Below are 16,012 nucleotides of genomic sequence, written 5' to 3' on the forward strand. Positions count from 1 at the left end.
GTGGTGAGCAGTGCCTGGTTTTCTCCAGACATGACGCTTGGCATTCAGACCAAAGAGATCAATCTTTGCTTCATCAGACCAGAGAGTTTTGTTTCTCATGGTCTGAGTCCCTCAGGTGCCTGTTGGCAAACTCCAGGTGGGTTGCCATTTGTCTTTTACTGAGGAGTGACTTCCGTCTGGCCACTCTACCATACAGGCCTGATTGGTGGAGTGCTGCAGAGATGGTTGTTCTTCTGGAAGGTTTTCCTCTCTCCACAAAAACACTGGAACTCTTTCAGAGTGACCATCGGGTGCTTGGTTACCTCCCTGACTAAGGCCCCTCTCCCTCGATCGCTCATTTTGGCTGGGTGGCTTGCTCTCGGAAGATTCCTGGTGGTTCCTAACTTCTTCCATTTATGGATGATGGAGGCCACTGTGCTCATTGAGACCTTCAATGCTGCAGAAATTTGTCTGCACCCTTCCCCAGATCTGTGCCTTGATACAATCCTGTCTCGGAGGTCTACGGACAATTCCTTGGACTTCATGGCTTGGTTTGTGCTCTGACATGCACTGTTAACTGGGGGACTTTATATAGACAGGGTTATGCCTCTCCTAATCATTTACAATCAACTGAATTTGCCACAGGTGGACTCCAATGAAGTTGTGGAAATATCTCAAAGATGATCAGTGGCAACAGGATACACCAGAGCTCAATTTTAAGTGGCATGGCAAAGGCTATGAATACTTACATGCATGTGTTTTTTTGTTTTTTTTTTATTTTTAATAAATTGCAAAGATTTCAAAACAAACTTCTTCCACGTTGTCATTATGGTGTATTGTTTGTAGAATGTTGAGGGAAAAAATTAATTTAATCCATTTTGTTATAAGGCTGTAGCATAACAAAATGTGGCAAACGTTCAGCGTTGTGAATACTTTCTGGATGCACTGAAATGTGAACTGGCCCTTAAACTGATTTCTGGAATTAGTTTTCCATTAACCCCCAGCATACTTTACAATTTAAGTGCTGCAAAAGGGGGAAAGCAACCAAGTCTTTTCATGATTCATGTACAGATTACCCCTTTCATGCTATCTTAGCTTCCCTATTGTCTGTAACAAGACCCATCATAATTTGTGGCCAATAGAAAAGCAAGTAGGAAGCAAAAAACTAACCACAGGCAGCAAAAACACCTAGTGTCTTTCTCCCTTAAAGTGTAACTCCACTTTTGTAGTGGATCTCTGGTTTCAGAAAATATATATTTTGGAGTGTTTTAAGTCTTTAGGCCTAAAACTATTTTTTAAAGGTGTCCCCCTCCCCCCCCCCAAAAAGAAAAGCCATGGCAGCGATGGAGTTAATATATCAAGTTTTCAAAGTAAGAAGGTAGCTTTACCATAACACTGGCAATACCTGGGGGCACTGGAAATTGCCTACTACATGATGTAAACTGTTGCCTATAGTTGGGACAACAACAGGTTTGTTTTAATATCTATTTGTCACTGCTAATAGACACAGTTGTGACTAACGGCCAAATCAATGATCCCAAATCAGTGGCTTTTTAACCTCATGGCATCATGGTTATGTTGCTTATACAGTAAGTACATCTCAGTGTTTGTTTTGCTTTGAAACACAAGCTTGCTAGAACATCTTCATGATACACATGTGTAAATCAAGTAAGAGTTTAACAAACCTCAGTTTAATTCTTGAAAAGTCAAAGTTGCAGCCCCCCCCATTATTATTTTGCAGTAAATTTCATTTCCTACTTTTATAAATTAGAGGGAAAAATCTTCAAACAAAACAGAACAAATATGACTAATTGAAAATTAATGATTTCTCTAATCTGTTAGCTGGTGAATAAATTCCCACTTTATAAGCCTCGTACAACTGCTGCAAGACTAATAATAATTTTTACACCTTATGGAACAGACCAAAGTTCGGGCAACATTTATGATGAGATTACAGAACAGGTCTGAGAGCTGCATTAACACCGCTATAGCAGTGTAACTTTCTAAGTTGATGTTTACACCTTGTGGTTGAACTGTGTTTTTTTTTCTCCTCCCCCCCCCCAAAACTGCAAAGACTGCCGTCCAAGGGTATACACATGTCGCATGCAAAAATCATCCTCCCTGTCATGTTCGGTAGGCAAAGAAGTCCAACAAATGCAACCCATTCACATGAATTGCGCCCTGCAAATGTGTGCAATGCACATGGTTGAGGTGCAATGGTGCAGGCTTTTAGGGATTAAAACAGGCAGTGAGGACATGACAATGTCTCCTCAATGCCTTTCAAGTGCCCTCTTAAAACGTGATTTACTTGATTGCTCTACAGAGGACTGCTGTGAGCCCTAACATTTTCTAACATCTGACCATTGCAGCTGCCTGTTGCAATGTTTATGAAGGAACTACTCTGAATGGCTCTTATTTAGAAAGAGAATCTATATGTAAGTTGTGTTTACTAAACCCTGTACAGTTGGTTAATACACCAATACAAATTTCCTGGAGGGCCAAAGAAACCAGTCACGAGCTTAAAAAAAAAAAGCAGATAAAAGCACACAAAACCAAATATTTAAAACATTTCTTGTTCATAAATTAATTTTTATTGACCTGCAATGTGTAGTTCATGAAGAGTCAATTTCCTATCACAACCACCTCTCTCCTTGCACGTCATAGCCATTCACCATTCCGGTAGTGTCTAATTACTGCCGATGTTGGTTTAGTTCTCCACCCCTCTCCATACCTTTCTACATCATCTTTTATGTAGCAGCTGGAGAGGAATACTATAGAGTGTCAATTGAGTGACAGATCAGAGTCTCCTAGGGCTGCTGACATCACATTCAAGATAACAACATGCAGCCATAGATTATGGATGTCTACACAACTATTACAGGTAAATAACATACCTAAAATCCTTTAAGTGCACATATTGTCTAATAAGGAGACCGTTACTGAAATAAATGGTCTGGTGACAGGGTCTCTTTAAGTTGTTTAAATATTGTAGAAGGTCCTGAAGTAGTTAATGTTCGAACTCAATTTTGTCATATAAAACAAGCATGTTCCCAAAATGATCTGAGTTTCTACATAAGCATGTCATAAATCACAGTGTACGTACATAATTTGCCAGTACTCTGACCAAAAATGTCAAGTATTTGAATTTATCAAGTTCATCTTCTGCTCACTGACAGATTCATATGTACGATTTCGTACTTAAAGGATACCTATGCTGAGAGAAGTACAGGGACAATTTCAGAAGCAGAAAATAGCGATGGCAGCATTCATATGTCTCTCAGCACAGGTTTGCTTTATGTCTGCAATGAACCCCAAGAAGCATACTTTAATAAGCAAAAAAAACCACACACACACACACACACACTACTACTCTAAAAAGGTAAATGTTGAGCGGCTTTATATAGATTTTCTTTTCTTTAATATAGTCAGAACTAAAGAAAATAAAAATTTGTTTTTTATCTCTAAGGAGATCATGCCTAAGGAGATGAAAGCTCAAAAATCCACAAGCCACACACAGAAAAGACTCATTTAAATATGCAAACATATGGGCCACAAAATCTCCAACAATCTTCCCCAGGCTGATGGGTGATGAACTCTCCAAACCACACAAAAGGGTCTTCCGTGTGTGTGTGGCTTGCAGATGTGTAGAGAGAGATGTGAAGAGACTCAACCTCATATATTATTGGGTGCCCAAAAGTCCTGTGTTCCCCTCTTTTTTCTAAGATTCTAGTACATTTTACGATGTGGTACCACTTTAATTTTGGTTGGGTATAGGAACATGTAATGATATTCATGAGTACAAAATCCTGTTTTCTGTATGGTTTATTAAGGGATGCAGAATCAGAAGTAAATTAGGAACAATTAGATCGCCTAAAAGCAGTACAACAGAGAAGAGGGCAAAAATAATGAAAAAAAAAAAAAAACACAAACAAGTTCACATAAAACATATAGAAACTGGGGGGTAGCCTATGGCTCAAAGAGCTGCTTACAGGACCTTATGCCCAATGCTTGCATCAACTGAGGCCCCAACATCCACCTGGTAAAACTTGAAGATATGAACCAGGTGGTGGCTTCTCAAATCTGGGAAATGGGTGTCTGATGTCGAGAGGTCAAAGTAGCACTTTTGGATCTTGGAGAGTGTGCCTTGAGAGTAAAGGGTTGAACCTTATCCTTAAGCCTATATGCTTATATGATAATTTATTGGAGCCAGAGAATTGTTGGAGCAAAAAGCAGGTTGTCCCTTGTGGGGAACATCAGGAATAACACTAAAGAATCAGTCTTCCTGGTGGAGATAGTAGATGCAAGATAAACACAACAGCTCTAACCACATCAAAATAATGAAGGGAAATCTCCTTGGGATGCACTTGGGTTGGACAGAGGGATGGAAGCACAAATGTTGATCCAGACCAGACTGCAGAAAGGTGAGGATCCTTCCCATGGAGTTTTTCCTTGGATGACATTTTCTTTCCTTGAACCAGGCAATTTAGGCTTTTTGTGTGCAATGGTAGACCTTGCAGGATATAGACCTCGTAGCTTTTAAAAGTGTAGGGATCAAAGAATCAGAGAGGTTCTTATCTCTTAGGACCTGGGCTTTAACAGCCATACCAGCAAAGCCAGCAACCGTGAACCAGAGTGGTAATCCGGTCCCTGGATAGAAAATCTGGTCGACTGAAAGAGCCTATGAGGTGTCTGCCTGATGAGGTCTGATTACTACATTTGACAAGTAAGATAGGCGCGATGAGAACAACCAACATACCCTCTATCTTGATCGTGCAGAGCAGATGAGGAAGGAGTTTAAAAGAAGGAAAGGTGAAGATCAGATTATACTGATCCCACAGAGCATCCACAGCATATACTGATGAGGTAGTCTGCCTGCAAACTGTCCATGCCCCAAAAGCGAAAAGCGTATGTGGATTAGGCTGGAACCTGAAGGAATGAAGGATTCCCACAACTCCATGGCTGGATTGCTGTGTCCTGGTGGACAGAATATTGTGTTGCAATAGAATATTGATAATGAATCTGGGAAAGAGGGACTGACTCAAATAGGGCTACTATCAAACCCAGGGCTCTCATGCAGAATAGGAAAGTTGGACAGCTCCTGGCCTGTAGAGTCCAAATATGGGAATGGACTGTCTAAAGTTTCTGTTGCAGAAGTAACACTGGACTGAGCAGTATCCAAGGTACTCCAAGTGACAAATCAGCTGCAGCATTTCAGGATCCAGGAGAACCTTTGGACAGTCTGACAGACCTTGTTTGACAGAGTCTGAGCTGACTGTTATTTCAACTAGGAGGTCATCCAGGTAGCCCACAATGGGAATGCCCTGGGAAAGCAAGAAGTCCAGCACTGGGGCTAGAACACTGGTGATTACTCGGAATGCAGAAGACAGACCCAATGGAATGGCTGCAATGGCTGGCAGTATGTGCCCACAGCTAATTGCAGATAGTGTAGATTTAGTCTACACTACCTGCAGAGTATAGCCCCTAGAAACCTCTTTAACTATATATCTAAGATGCTTTTGGTCCAAATGACTGGAAGGGTCAACAGACATGCCCCCACTTCAGAAGTTGGGTGTGTCCTTTTCTTGCAAGAAGGACTTGAAAGATTTGGGAGTCTAGGACCTGGGATTGAACCGAGTCCTGGACTTAGAGTGGAACACTTCATGGTTTTGGAGGCGGGAGTATTGCCAGTTTGAGACTTATGTTACTTTAGCTGGGGTAAAAGTTCTTATTCTGCCAGTAACAGCTTTAATAAAGTTGTCCAAGAAAGCAACAAAGATATTCTCTATCAAAAGACATATGCAGTAAACTGTTTTTGCACTGTTGTTCTGCAGACCAACATTTAAGACTAAGAGGTCTCCATATGTTAAAAGATAACTAAATCCAACAACAAAAATAGAATATATTGAAGCTCCCTAGGTGTGCTGGTTGCATTAGTTTTTTTTTCAGGCCATGAACAATTTTCAGCAAGTACAAACAGTAGTTGTTCATAATGTCAGAAATGCAGTGTCCCTGTCACTTCACACTGAAGATTATCTTTCTTCTTAGCTAACTTCTGTGCACTATTAATTGCCCTGCCTACCCATGTAACTGAGATAAAGAGATATGAACATATTTGTAATATATACTAGGTGAGCAGCCTAGGGTGACAGCCTCCGCTCCCTTGATACAGTGGAGTGTCATAGAAACCTAGAAACAGGAAATATGTTATTTGATTATGAAGTGAGAAAAAAGAAAAAGAAAACTGAAAAAAGAAAACAAATACATCCACCATGAAAGGACTAGTAAGCTGCTATATATAAAATTTTTAGTTTTGGGTTTAAATACAGTAACAGAGAGGAGATACAAAAGCCAATGTCCAACAGTCTGTCAACACTACAGTGTAATGCAGCAGGCATGAACTATAGCAGTTTTTACAGCTGGGCCTGCTAGGAAAAACAAGTATTTGGAAATGGCCCCCAGGCATTTGTCAATTTGATTCTTAAACAAAGGAGCATCCTCAATGGAAATAGTCAGTGGTTTTTTTTTTGTTTTGTTTTTTAAGGTGATAAATAACTGGATGCATAGTGGGAGCGGCCCACTTCTTAACAAATGCCTCCTTAAAGCGGAACTATACTCATCTTTGATCCAGCAATGTGGCATCCCGAACTCAGTCAGCTTTGGCATTCCTGATTTGGTACTGTGAGCTGCGCAGCTCACTGTAAAGGGGCAGACAGGCAGGTGAAAAGCTTTAATGTAGAAGAGACAAAGCATATCTCTTCTGCATTAAAAATCCTGCCTGTCCATGCATTCTTATTTCCTAGCATAAAGTTCAACTATAAATGGATATTACTAAGAAAAGCATTTGGGAGGAGAAAACAGTTTGACAGAAGTGATCCAGTCTCCATTTGAAATAGGTTAAAAAACAAATACATTTGAAAGGTTTTGAAAGTTTTAGGACCTACAAGGGAGCATAATGCATGCACCACACTTTTGAACATAAAACAAATAGCAGATGCTGCTCCTAAGTAACATAAGCCCATTTGTTAATTAGAAGAAATAATTTCTCTATTGTGTCGTGTTTATGACAGATGAAGCGCAGAGAACAGGAGAGCTGGAAACTGCATGCTTCAATCTCCCTAAGAGCAGGAAGAAGGAGGAGGGTTGCTAACACTGCAAGGTTCTGCTTGTGTAAAGTAATCACTGCATGGGTAGAGAGAGGGATTTGAGCTGTCTACTGACAGTTCACATCCTGTATGCCAGGTCAGACCTCTCAGGAATTTGCAGCAGTTTTTTATATGGGAAACTGCAGCACTCCCTCCGTTAATTAGGTACAGACCCTACGCTAGTATCTATTTCACTCTGAAAAAGAAATTGGTGTGGATGTCAAGCACAGTGCAAAGCATCTGAACAGGAGCATATCCTATTCATGCGTTTTACACTGTAGTAAGCATGGGGGCTTGAAATGAGTCTTTAAAATTCTTAACCATCTTTCTATATCCTGACATAAGATCAATAACAGATAGCTAACTATCTACTAAACACTTTTTCTTTTTCGCTTACTTCTTGTTTAGTGCAGCACTTACTTTTTGTCATTTTGCTGTTTCTAAGGTAATTTCAGTGTCCTTGCACCATAGGAATAAAATATGAAATTTTACAATCAAAGCCAAGCTAAAAAAATATGCTGTATATGAAATACAACATAATGGTGTCACTATCTTCCTTCACAACAGATGTTAATCTGTTTCTCAGACTGTCTTTTTATTCTCTATTAGTGTGAAGTAATGAGTCATGTAGAAAAAAAGGGAATTAATAAATCATTGATAAGCTTTTGGCCCAAGGATTTGTTTTTATCAATGAATGAATGTCAGCTTGTACGCTACACTATCAGTTGGAATTTCACAACAAAATCAAATTGCTTCAGGGTATTTAGAGAATAAATAGATAAAATAACTTACCAGAATCATCTGTATCTTGATCATCTACTGGCCCAACCACTATTCCCATATCCATACACTTCTTGCTGTGAGCCTTTGATTTCATGTGTTTTGTCAAATTGCCTAAAAAACAAAACAAAATATAAAAAAAAACTGAAAAAAAAACACGTATTAGAATTATTTTAAAGCTGAAATACAGCAATATATGTACATTGGGCTAGCTTGGCACAATGTGAGTATGCAAACAGTGCCTTGAAAAAAGTATTCATACCCCTTGAAATTTTCCACATCATGTTGCAACCAACAACATAAAGGCATTTTATTGGGATTTTATGTGATAGACCTACATGAAGTGGCACATAATTGTGAAGTAGAAGGAAAATGATAAATGGTTTTCTAACTTTTTTACATATAAATAGCTGAAAACTGTGGCGTGCATTTGTATTCAACCCCATTTACTCTGATACCCCTAAAATCTCGTGGAACCAATTGCCTTCAGAAGTCACCTGTGTGTCATTTAATCACAGTATAAGTACAGCTGTTCTGTGAAGCCCTCAGATGTTTGTTATAGAACATTAGTGAATGAACAGCATCATGAAGGCCAAGAAACACACAAGACAGGTCAGGGATAAAGTTGTGGAAAAGTTTAAAGCAGGGTTAGGTTATAAAGAAAATATCCCAAGCTTTGAACATCTCATGGAGCACTCATCATCTGAAAATGGAAAGAGTATAGCACAGCTGCAAACCTACCAAGACATAGCTGTCCACCTAAACTGACAGGCCGGGCAAGGAGAGCATTAATCAGAGAAGCAGCCAAGAGGCCCATGGTAACTCTGGAGGAGCTACAAAGATCGACAACTCAGGTGGGAGTATCTGTCCACAGGAAAACTATTAGTCGTGCACTCCACAAATCTGGCCTTTATGGAAGAGTGGCAAGAAGAAAGCAATTGTTGAACGAAAGCCATAAGAAGTTCAGTTTGCTGTTGGAGAGAAGCCATGTGGGGGACACAGCAAACATGTGGAAGAAGGTGCTCTGGTCACATGAGACCAAAATTGAACTTTTTGGCCTAAAAGCAAAACGGTATATGTGGAAGAAAACTAACACTGCACATCACCCTGAACACACTATACCCACCGTGAAACATGGTGGTGGCAGCATCATGTTGTGGGGATGATTTCTTCAGCAGGGACAGGGAAGCTGGTCAGAGTTGATGGGAAGATAGATGAAGCCAAATACAGGCAATCTTAGAAGAAAACCTGTTAGAGTCTGCAAAAGACTCTGCAAAAGACCGGGGTGGAAGTTCACCTTCCAGCAGGACAACGACCCTAAACATACAGCCAGAGCTACAATGGAATGGTTTAGATCAAAGCATATTCATGTGTTAGAATAGCCCACTCAAAGTCCAGACCTAAATCTGTGGCAAGACTTGAAAATTGCTGTTCACAGATACTCTCCATCCAATCTGACAGACCTTGAGCTATTTTGCAAAGAAGAATAGGCAACAATTTCACTCATTAGATGTGCAAAGCTGGTAGAGACATCCACAAAAAGACTTGCAGCTGTAGTTGCAGTGAAAGGTGGTTCTACAAAGTATTGACTCAGGGGGGCTGAATACAAATACACGTCACACTTTTCACATATTTATTTGTAAAAAAAGTTTGAAACCATTTATCATTTTCCTTCCACTTCACAATTATGTGCCACTTTGTGTTGGTCTATCACATAAAATCCCAATAAAATACATCTACATTGTTGGTTGTAACATCACAAAATGTGGAAAACTTCAAGGGGCATAACATTTTTTCAAGGCGCTGTATGTTTTACCCGGCTGGCTTTGGAGAAGCAGTAAATCACTGAAGTAGCCTGAGCTACCACAGTGATGGCCATGAACCTCTGGGTACTGTGCCATGTGGTTGCTCTTCTGCATACTAAGCACAGGGGGTCATTCACTCAGCACAACTGCCATTCAGAGAGTGCCATGTATTTTCTCAATGAATGAAAAGTGTTCTTTGGTTGGACAATGTTGAGATCATGACTTAACTGCCCCTCTTCTCAACCTCATCCAGAGAACTCTTTGCATTCAGTAAGAAAAATGCAAGGCGTTCTCTGAATGGCAGCGGTGCCAAGCAAGCAACCCCCTACGGCAGGCTACTACAGTGACTTACAGCTTCCACAGAGGCAGATTGGGTATCACATACGCATATTTACATTGTGCCAAGCTGGCCCAATGCAAGTAAAATATATCATTGCTGGAGTTCCGCTTTTAGTGAACACATTAATGTGATACCTATAGCACAATTATCACACTTTCAAAATTTATGAATTTATAAAGGTGCATGTATTATAATGTGCTCTAAAATTACAAAAATGTATTGTCCTTAACTAATATAGGGCATTGAAAACTGGCGCAGAATAGCTTAAAGCAATGAAACAGAAATTCTCCTGGTAAAAGCTGATTTTGCACTGGTCAGGAAGAATTACTTCCTGTATGAGATTATTTCCATTATGTTTAATGTAAAAAGGAAGCTAAATCCAGCCAGCACGACCTTTGATTGTGTTTTGCTTAGATTTATTTAACAAATAAATATTTTATTTTAAAATGCCACTCACAGCACATTGGAGGTCTGCTGTCAATAAGAACAAAAAAAAAAATGTTTTTCTTTATGGGAATTTTGAAGATTTTTTTAGGCTTAATTTTCTTTGCTCGGGAAAATGTTTCCTCCTTAGCGCCTGTTTTAACTCTCAAAATGCCAAATCACTGTGCTGCAATCAAGGTACTGGCAGCTGAATGCAACATGGGTTTTAATTTTTGGGAGAAGTGAAGCATTGCAGCTGCGGCATGTGTGACTGCATATCCTTTAGCTGAGCAAGCGGGGGGGGGGGGGTTAAACCATGTCTGAACCTGCCTGCTTTTACCACCCCTTGGCTGCCCATGAAAATGACCCCTTAGGGTTTATTCACACAAAATGTAACTTTTATACACCTACTACACCTTTTGCAGCACTTTTCAGAGCAGGTACAATATATGCAGGGATCAGAAAAAAATCCTTTTTCTCAAGTAGATTCACAGCTGGGATTTTTTCGTTTAACTGTTAAAAACTTATGTACAGGTTATTTGCAAAATGTTCCAAACTTGTGCTGTAGTACAGCCATCGCTACTTTTTCTTGTCTATTTCCCTCAGTATCTTGATGAGTCAGTGTGCTACTTATTTTAGCAAATTCTGTGTATTTTTTATGGGGAAAAAAAAAGATACTACTCGCTGCATTTTGAGTATGTTAAACTGTACCTTTTCAGTAAACTGAATTGAAAAGAAGCTTTTAAAAAAGAAAACAAATGTGCTAAACAATGCAAACAGTGCTAATGAAAGATTGTAAATATGCACTAAATTTTTTTTTTCTAATTCCTTTATTTATGGCATTTTACAGTTAAGGCATAATGGTCAGAGAAAATATGCACTAAATTAAATCTAATGGTTGCATTTGAAAAGTGTTGGGTCATCCCTCATTTTTCTGCATAGTGCAGAGGCAGGCCTGCATGTCATCAGTTTAGGATTCTTTGTGAAGGTACACATGTATTAATTAAGTCATCCAGCAGGTGGAAGTGATGGCTACCAAAAATGCAAGCAAGGAGACTGAAGTTTGTAATGTTTGTTGGCATCTCTTATTGAAAAATCAAAAACAAACAACAAAGACAAACTTGAAATTGTCTATGGTGTTGTGCAAATGGATTTGTATGTTTGTATAAATGGAAGGTGACAAGAAGTACAAATTGTGGAGTTTAACATTCACAAAGATATATACAACTGCTACAGTATACGTGTGTGTTCTATGAAACACAAAATACAGTTCTCATATACAACACAATCCAGTTGTCATTAACACCAGAACTATAGGCAAAGGCTGTGGCAGTAGCACACATCTGGCCAAAGTTTGGGATAAAATAAAGTATGGTAATCTGAGAAAAACAACAACAGTAGAGGATGTGGACTGCATACCTTTTGTTTTGAAGGAGAAGTTACAGTAGTTGCAGTGGTACGGCCTGAGGTCTGTGTGCGTACGAATGTGTTTCTTTAACATGCTGGGCTTCTTGCATCTTATTCCACACTCTTCACAAATATATTTTCCTCTTCCTCGACCTCGCACATACACATACTCTTCATTTGATTTATACCTACCAGGAATATTCACACTATATTTAATAACTAACTACTGAAACAATCTATTAAGATTTTTCTAACCTGACATGCAACTAATTTAAAATTGAAACTTTATTCCAGGGCACAATACATTTAGCCCTGGTTCACACCAGTGCAACTTCTCATGCGATTTGACATTTTCAAATCCCAAGTCACACCCTATTGTCAGCAATGGAACCTCTCAAATTTGAAAAAAGGTTCCTGCACTATTTTTTTGCGATTTCAGGGCAATTGGCATAGACATCTGTGCATGAAATCGCAGATGTCATCCAAGTTGCACCTGAAATCGCACTGACGAGGCCTTGAAATTGTGCGACTTCATGTGAAGTTGCGCAATTTCCTTTCAATAAATTTTTACTAAATAGTTTTGATTTTAGAAGATGCGAACGCAACAATCATGTATACAAACAAAGATTTAACAATAAAAGCTAACAGTAAAAAGCAGTCGTGCACAGAAAAAAACATACCTGTAAATGGTGACAATGTAAATGACATGTAAAAAAAAGAAAAACATCAACCATATCAAGTTGATAAATCATTGTAAAGAACAGGTGAAGGGCTATACACCCATTGCTTAACATCCGACAACATTGAAAAAGATAATGACATTTGAAATGCACAAACTATAAAGTCGAACCAGGAAATACATGGAACTTATCGTAAATCATCTCTGCAGAAGAGTCAGTGGAGTCAGAAAAAAAAGAGAGGGGGGAGACAATAAAGGATCGAAAGGAGAATGTCAAAAGCGCTTGAGCAAAGTGAAACTATCTATTTGTATAGCTGGATGGGCATGTTGGATCCATGGAGTTCATGTTTTAAGGAATCTCTCCTGGGTAACTGAAAGAATGCTAAAGAGTTTTTCATTAACCAGGAAAAAAATCTAACAATGATGGATTTCCGTAAAGGATATGTACTGGCTTTTGCTTTGGCAGGAAGGGGTTAACATCTGGGGCGATCAAACGGTTAACTGTGTTCTGTTTTACTTGTGTCTGTGTCTGCCAAGTTTGCTTAGCTGAAAATAATATGTATGTAGCCAACTTAAATTTGTGTTTTGAAAGGCCGGAGGGGTTCAGGTGGAGAAGGACATGCCATGGGTCTCTTGGGAAGGGGTAAGTTAATAATGAATGCAGGAGTTTAAGGACCTTTGACCAGAACCGAGAGAGCATAGGGCATGTCCACCATGTGTGTCTCCCGGGGTAGTGCAGCCTTGGAGACAGGTACCGTGGGCAGATGAATGAAGGTGCCCTAGAAAGGATGAGATGAAGTAACAGTTTTAAAATCCAATTTCATTGTAAGAATATTGATAGAGCATGAGGTCAGGGTTGTCTATATCTGTGACCAACAGTCCATATCTTTGGTGCTTTTAAGGTCCTTTTCCCACCTGGAAACGCAAGTGTGGTTTTTGGGATACCGAAGATTAGTCAACTGTGAGTAAAGCATAGAAATAAGCTTGGGGGAGAGGGGCGTCTGATGACAAATATGTTCAAATAGGGACAATTGAGTCATTGGGTCTTTGTCAGTGAGGACCGAAGTCACCCAATATTAATTTGTAAAAATCAAAAAAGGTCAGTATGAGGGGCTTGAAATTTATCCCTTATTTCTGCCCAAAGTGTAAAGAGAACGGCGAAGTTGCGCAATTTCAAAGTCAGATCCAGTGTGAACCAGGGCTTAAATCAATGTTAACATTTTCAAATGTCCAAAATATAGCAAAAATATTATTTTTTTAAATAAATGAGGCATTGTTGTATATCTTAGATAAAAACTACTAAAAAGAGTTGAGTGACTTGCTGACAGTCTAAGTTTGTAATACTCTACGAGTTTGCATGTGAGTAACTTTGTGGCCTTCTAGCAACCAGTATTCAGAGTTGGCAATGCCACATAATGTTTTAGTGTATTTCCAGGGAAGATAAGACCCATTTAACCGCTTCCCGACCACCCTATAGCAGATATACTGCTGCAGGGCGGCACGGGTGTGCAAAATCACATGTATATATACGTGATATTGCATTTACGGGTAGGGGGAGCGCACCCTACCCACGCCACCATTCGCGGCTGTCGATCACCGGGTCCCGGCCAGTGAATACTCGCAAACGCCTGGTGATTGCAGAGCATCTCTGACAGGGAGGAGAAATGTATGTACACAAGATAGTTCTCCTCCCTGTCAACTTGTGCACACTGCTTTGGATGGCTGTGCACAGCACAGTCATGCAAAGCAGTGTGATTACAGTGAAGCACAGAGACACAAGTAAAACAGAACACAGTTGACCCTTTGATCGCCCCAGATGTTAACCCTTTCCTGCCAAGTGCTCTTAGTACAGTGTCCGTGCTTTTTTTTTTAGCACTGGTAACTGTAATGGTGTCACTAGGGCTGTCAGTGACACCAAGTCCGTTCCCTCCAGTGTCAGAATGCCCGCCGTAGTCCCACTATAAGTTGCTCATCTCCGTCATTACTAGTAAAAAAAAAAAAATACCAGTATCTATACCGCTATTTGTAAAAACTATAACTTTCACATAAACCAATTAATTTACACGTATTGGGATTTTGTTTTTAGCAAACACACGTAGCAGAATACATTTTGGCCTAAATTTATGATGAAATTTAATTTTTAAAAAATGTTTTCAGGACATTTTTAATAGCTAAAAGTAAAAAATATTGTTTTTTTTTCTCAAAATTGTCGTTTTTCTTTTTTCATAGCACAAAAAATAAAAAACGCACAGACGATCAAATACCACTGAAAGAAAGCTCAATTCGTGAGAAAAAAAAGGAAGTGAATTTCATTTGGGTGCAACATTGCATGACCGTACAATTGTCAGTTAAAGTAATGCAGCGCCGTAACACAAGAAATGGCCTGATCAGGAAGGGGGGTAAATCCTCAGGAGGGCAAGTGGTTAATAAAACTAGACTAGAGCTCCGTTGGACATGCAACCATGACAAACATGACAGTTAGGCATCACTTGTACTAGGATTCTATGGTGAAAGAACAAGCTATGCAAGTGTCAGGGATCCTGTCACCGGCGACAGATCCCCTCGAGCCGCGGAGATGCGAATGCGCAGGTGCGGGAGTATGCGGCCGCGCATGCGCAGTAGCGCGGGAAACACGTCACATCAGGCGGGCTATTTAAACCTGCTTAGTAGTAAAATCACTGCCTTCGGGGTCTACTACGTTCCTGCATATATTCCTGATACCTGTATTCTGCATTACCCGACTAAGAAAGAACTCCGCCTGCACTGACCCCGGCCATCCCTGACCATTCTCTTGCCTGCTCCTTTTGTACTTATCTGCCTGCTTGATACTGACCCGGCTTGTCTGACTCTGCTATATTATTCTGCCTGCACCTACACCTGACCTGCATCTTGTCGGCTACCATACTCACCTACCGCTGCACCCACGGTTCTGCATCTGGCCTGCATCCGGATTACCGCCATACCTGTCAGCCACCACATCCACGCACCGGTGCTTGGTCTCAAGACCAGCAACCTGACTGCTGTCACACCTGCCCACTGCTGTACCTACGTTCCTGCACCTGCACCTGGCTTTTGTCTGGATCTCCTGGGTCCCCAGCTACCTGCTGATAGCTTTAAGATCTACACGGCACTCCTGCCACTCCTGGCTCCGCGCCCCTGTTCCCACTTCCAGGGGCTCCGAGCGGGAGCTGTAAGAGGATGCCCTCTCTCCACATCAGGCTCCCCAACCAGGTATGTGACAGCAAGTCTCACATCAACTAAACCTTATAACACTAAATTAGTCAAGGTGTCGCTATATCCCATTTTGAATCAGAGCTAATATGCACATGAGAAATACAAGGCAAACTGCGGATGTATTTATCTAACCCAAGATACACAACTACTGTGTACAGCAGTCTACTGCAACGAATGGCTGTAGGTGAGTTTACCCTCCTATTTGCATAAACCTGTGCATGCT

At 40.2% G+C, this 16,012-nt stretch overlaps 1 protein-coding gene across 2 annotated transcripts in view; it reads right to left on the reverse strand.

Moving 5' to 3' along the window:
• The window catches only part of HIVEP1 (HIVEP zinc finger 1), a 294,523-nt gene that overhangs the window by 43,829 nt on the left and 234,682 nt on the right, over positions 1-16,012 (reverse strand). For both annotated transcript variants that reach the window (XM_089682322.1, XM_089682321.1), the window contains exons 6-7: positions 11,889-12,064; positions 7,914-8,015 (exon numbers count right to left, since the gene is read on the reverse strand). In XM_089682322.1, coding sequence (XP_089538448.1) covers positions 7,914-8,015; positions 11,889-12,064 — 278 coding nt within the window. The remainder of the gene's footprint in view (positions 1-7,913; positions 8,016-11,888; positions 12,065-16,012) is intronic.

The sequence above is a fragment of the Staurois parvus genome, unplaced genomic scaffold, assembly GCF_062004578.1.
Source record: "Staurois parvus isolate SC_StPar_1 unplaced genomic scaffold, SC_StPar_1.0 ptg000287l, whole genome shotgun sequence".
Classification (NCBI taxonomy): Eukaryota; Metazoa; Chordata; class Amphibia; order Anura; family Ranidae; genus Staurois; species Staurois parvus.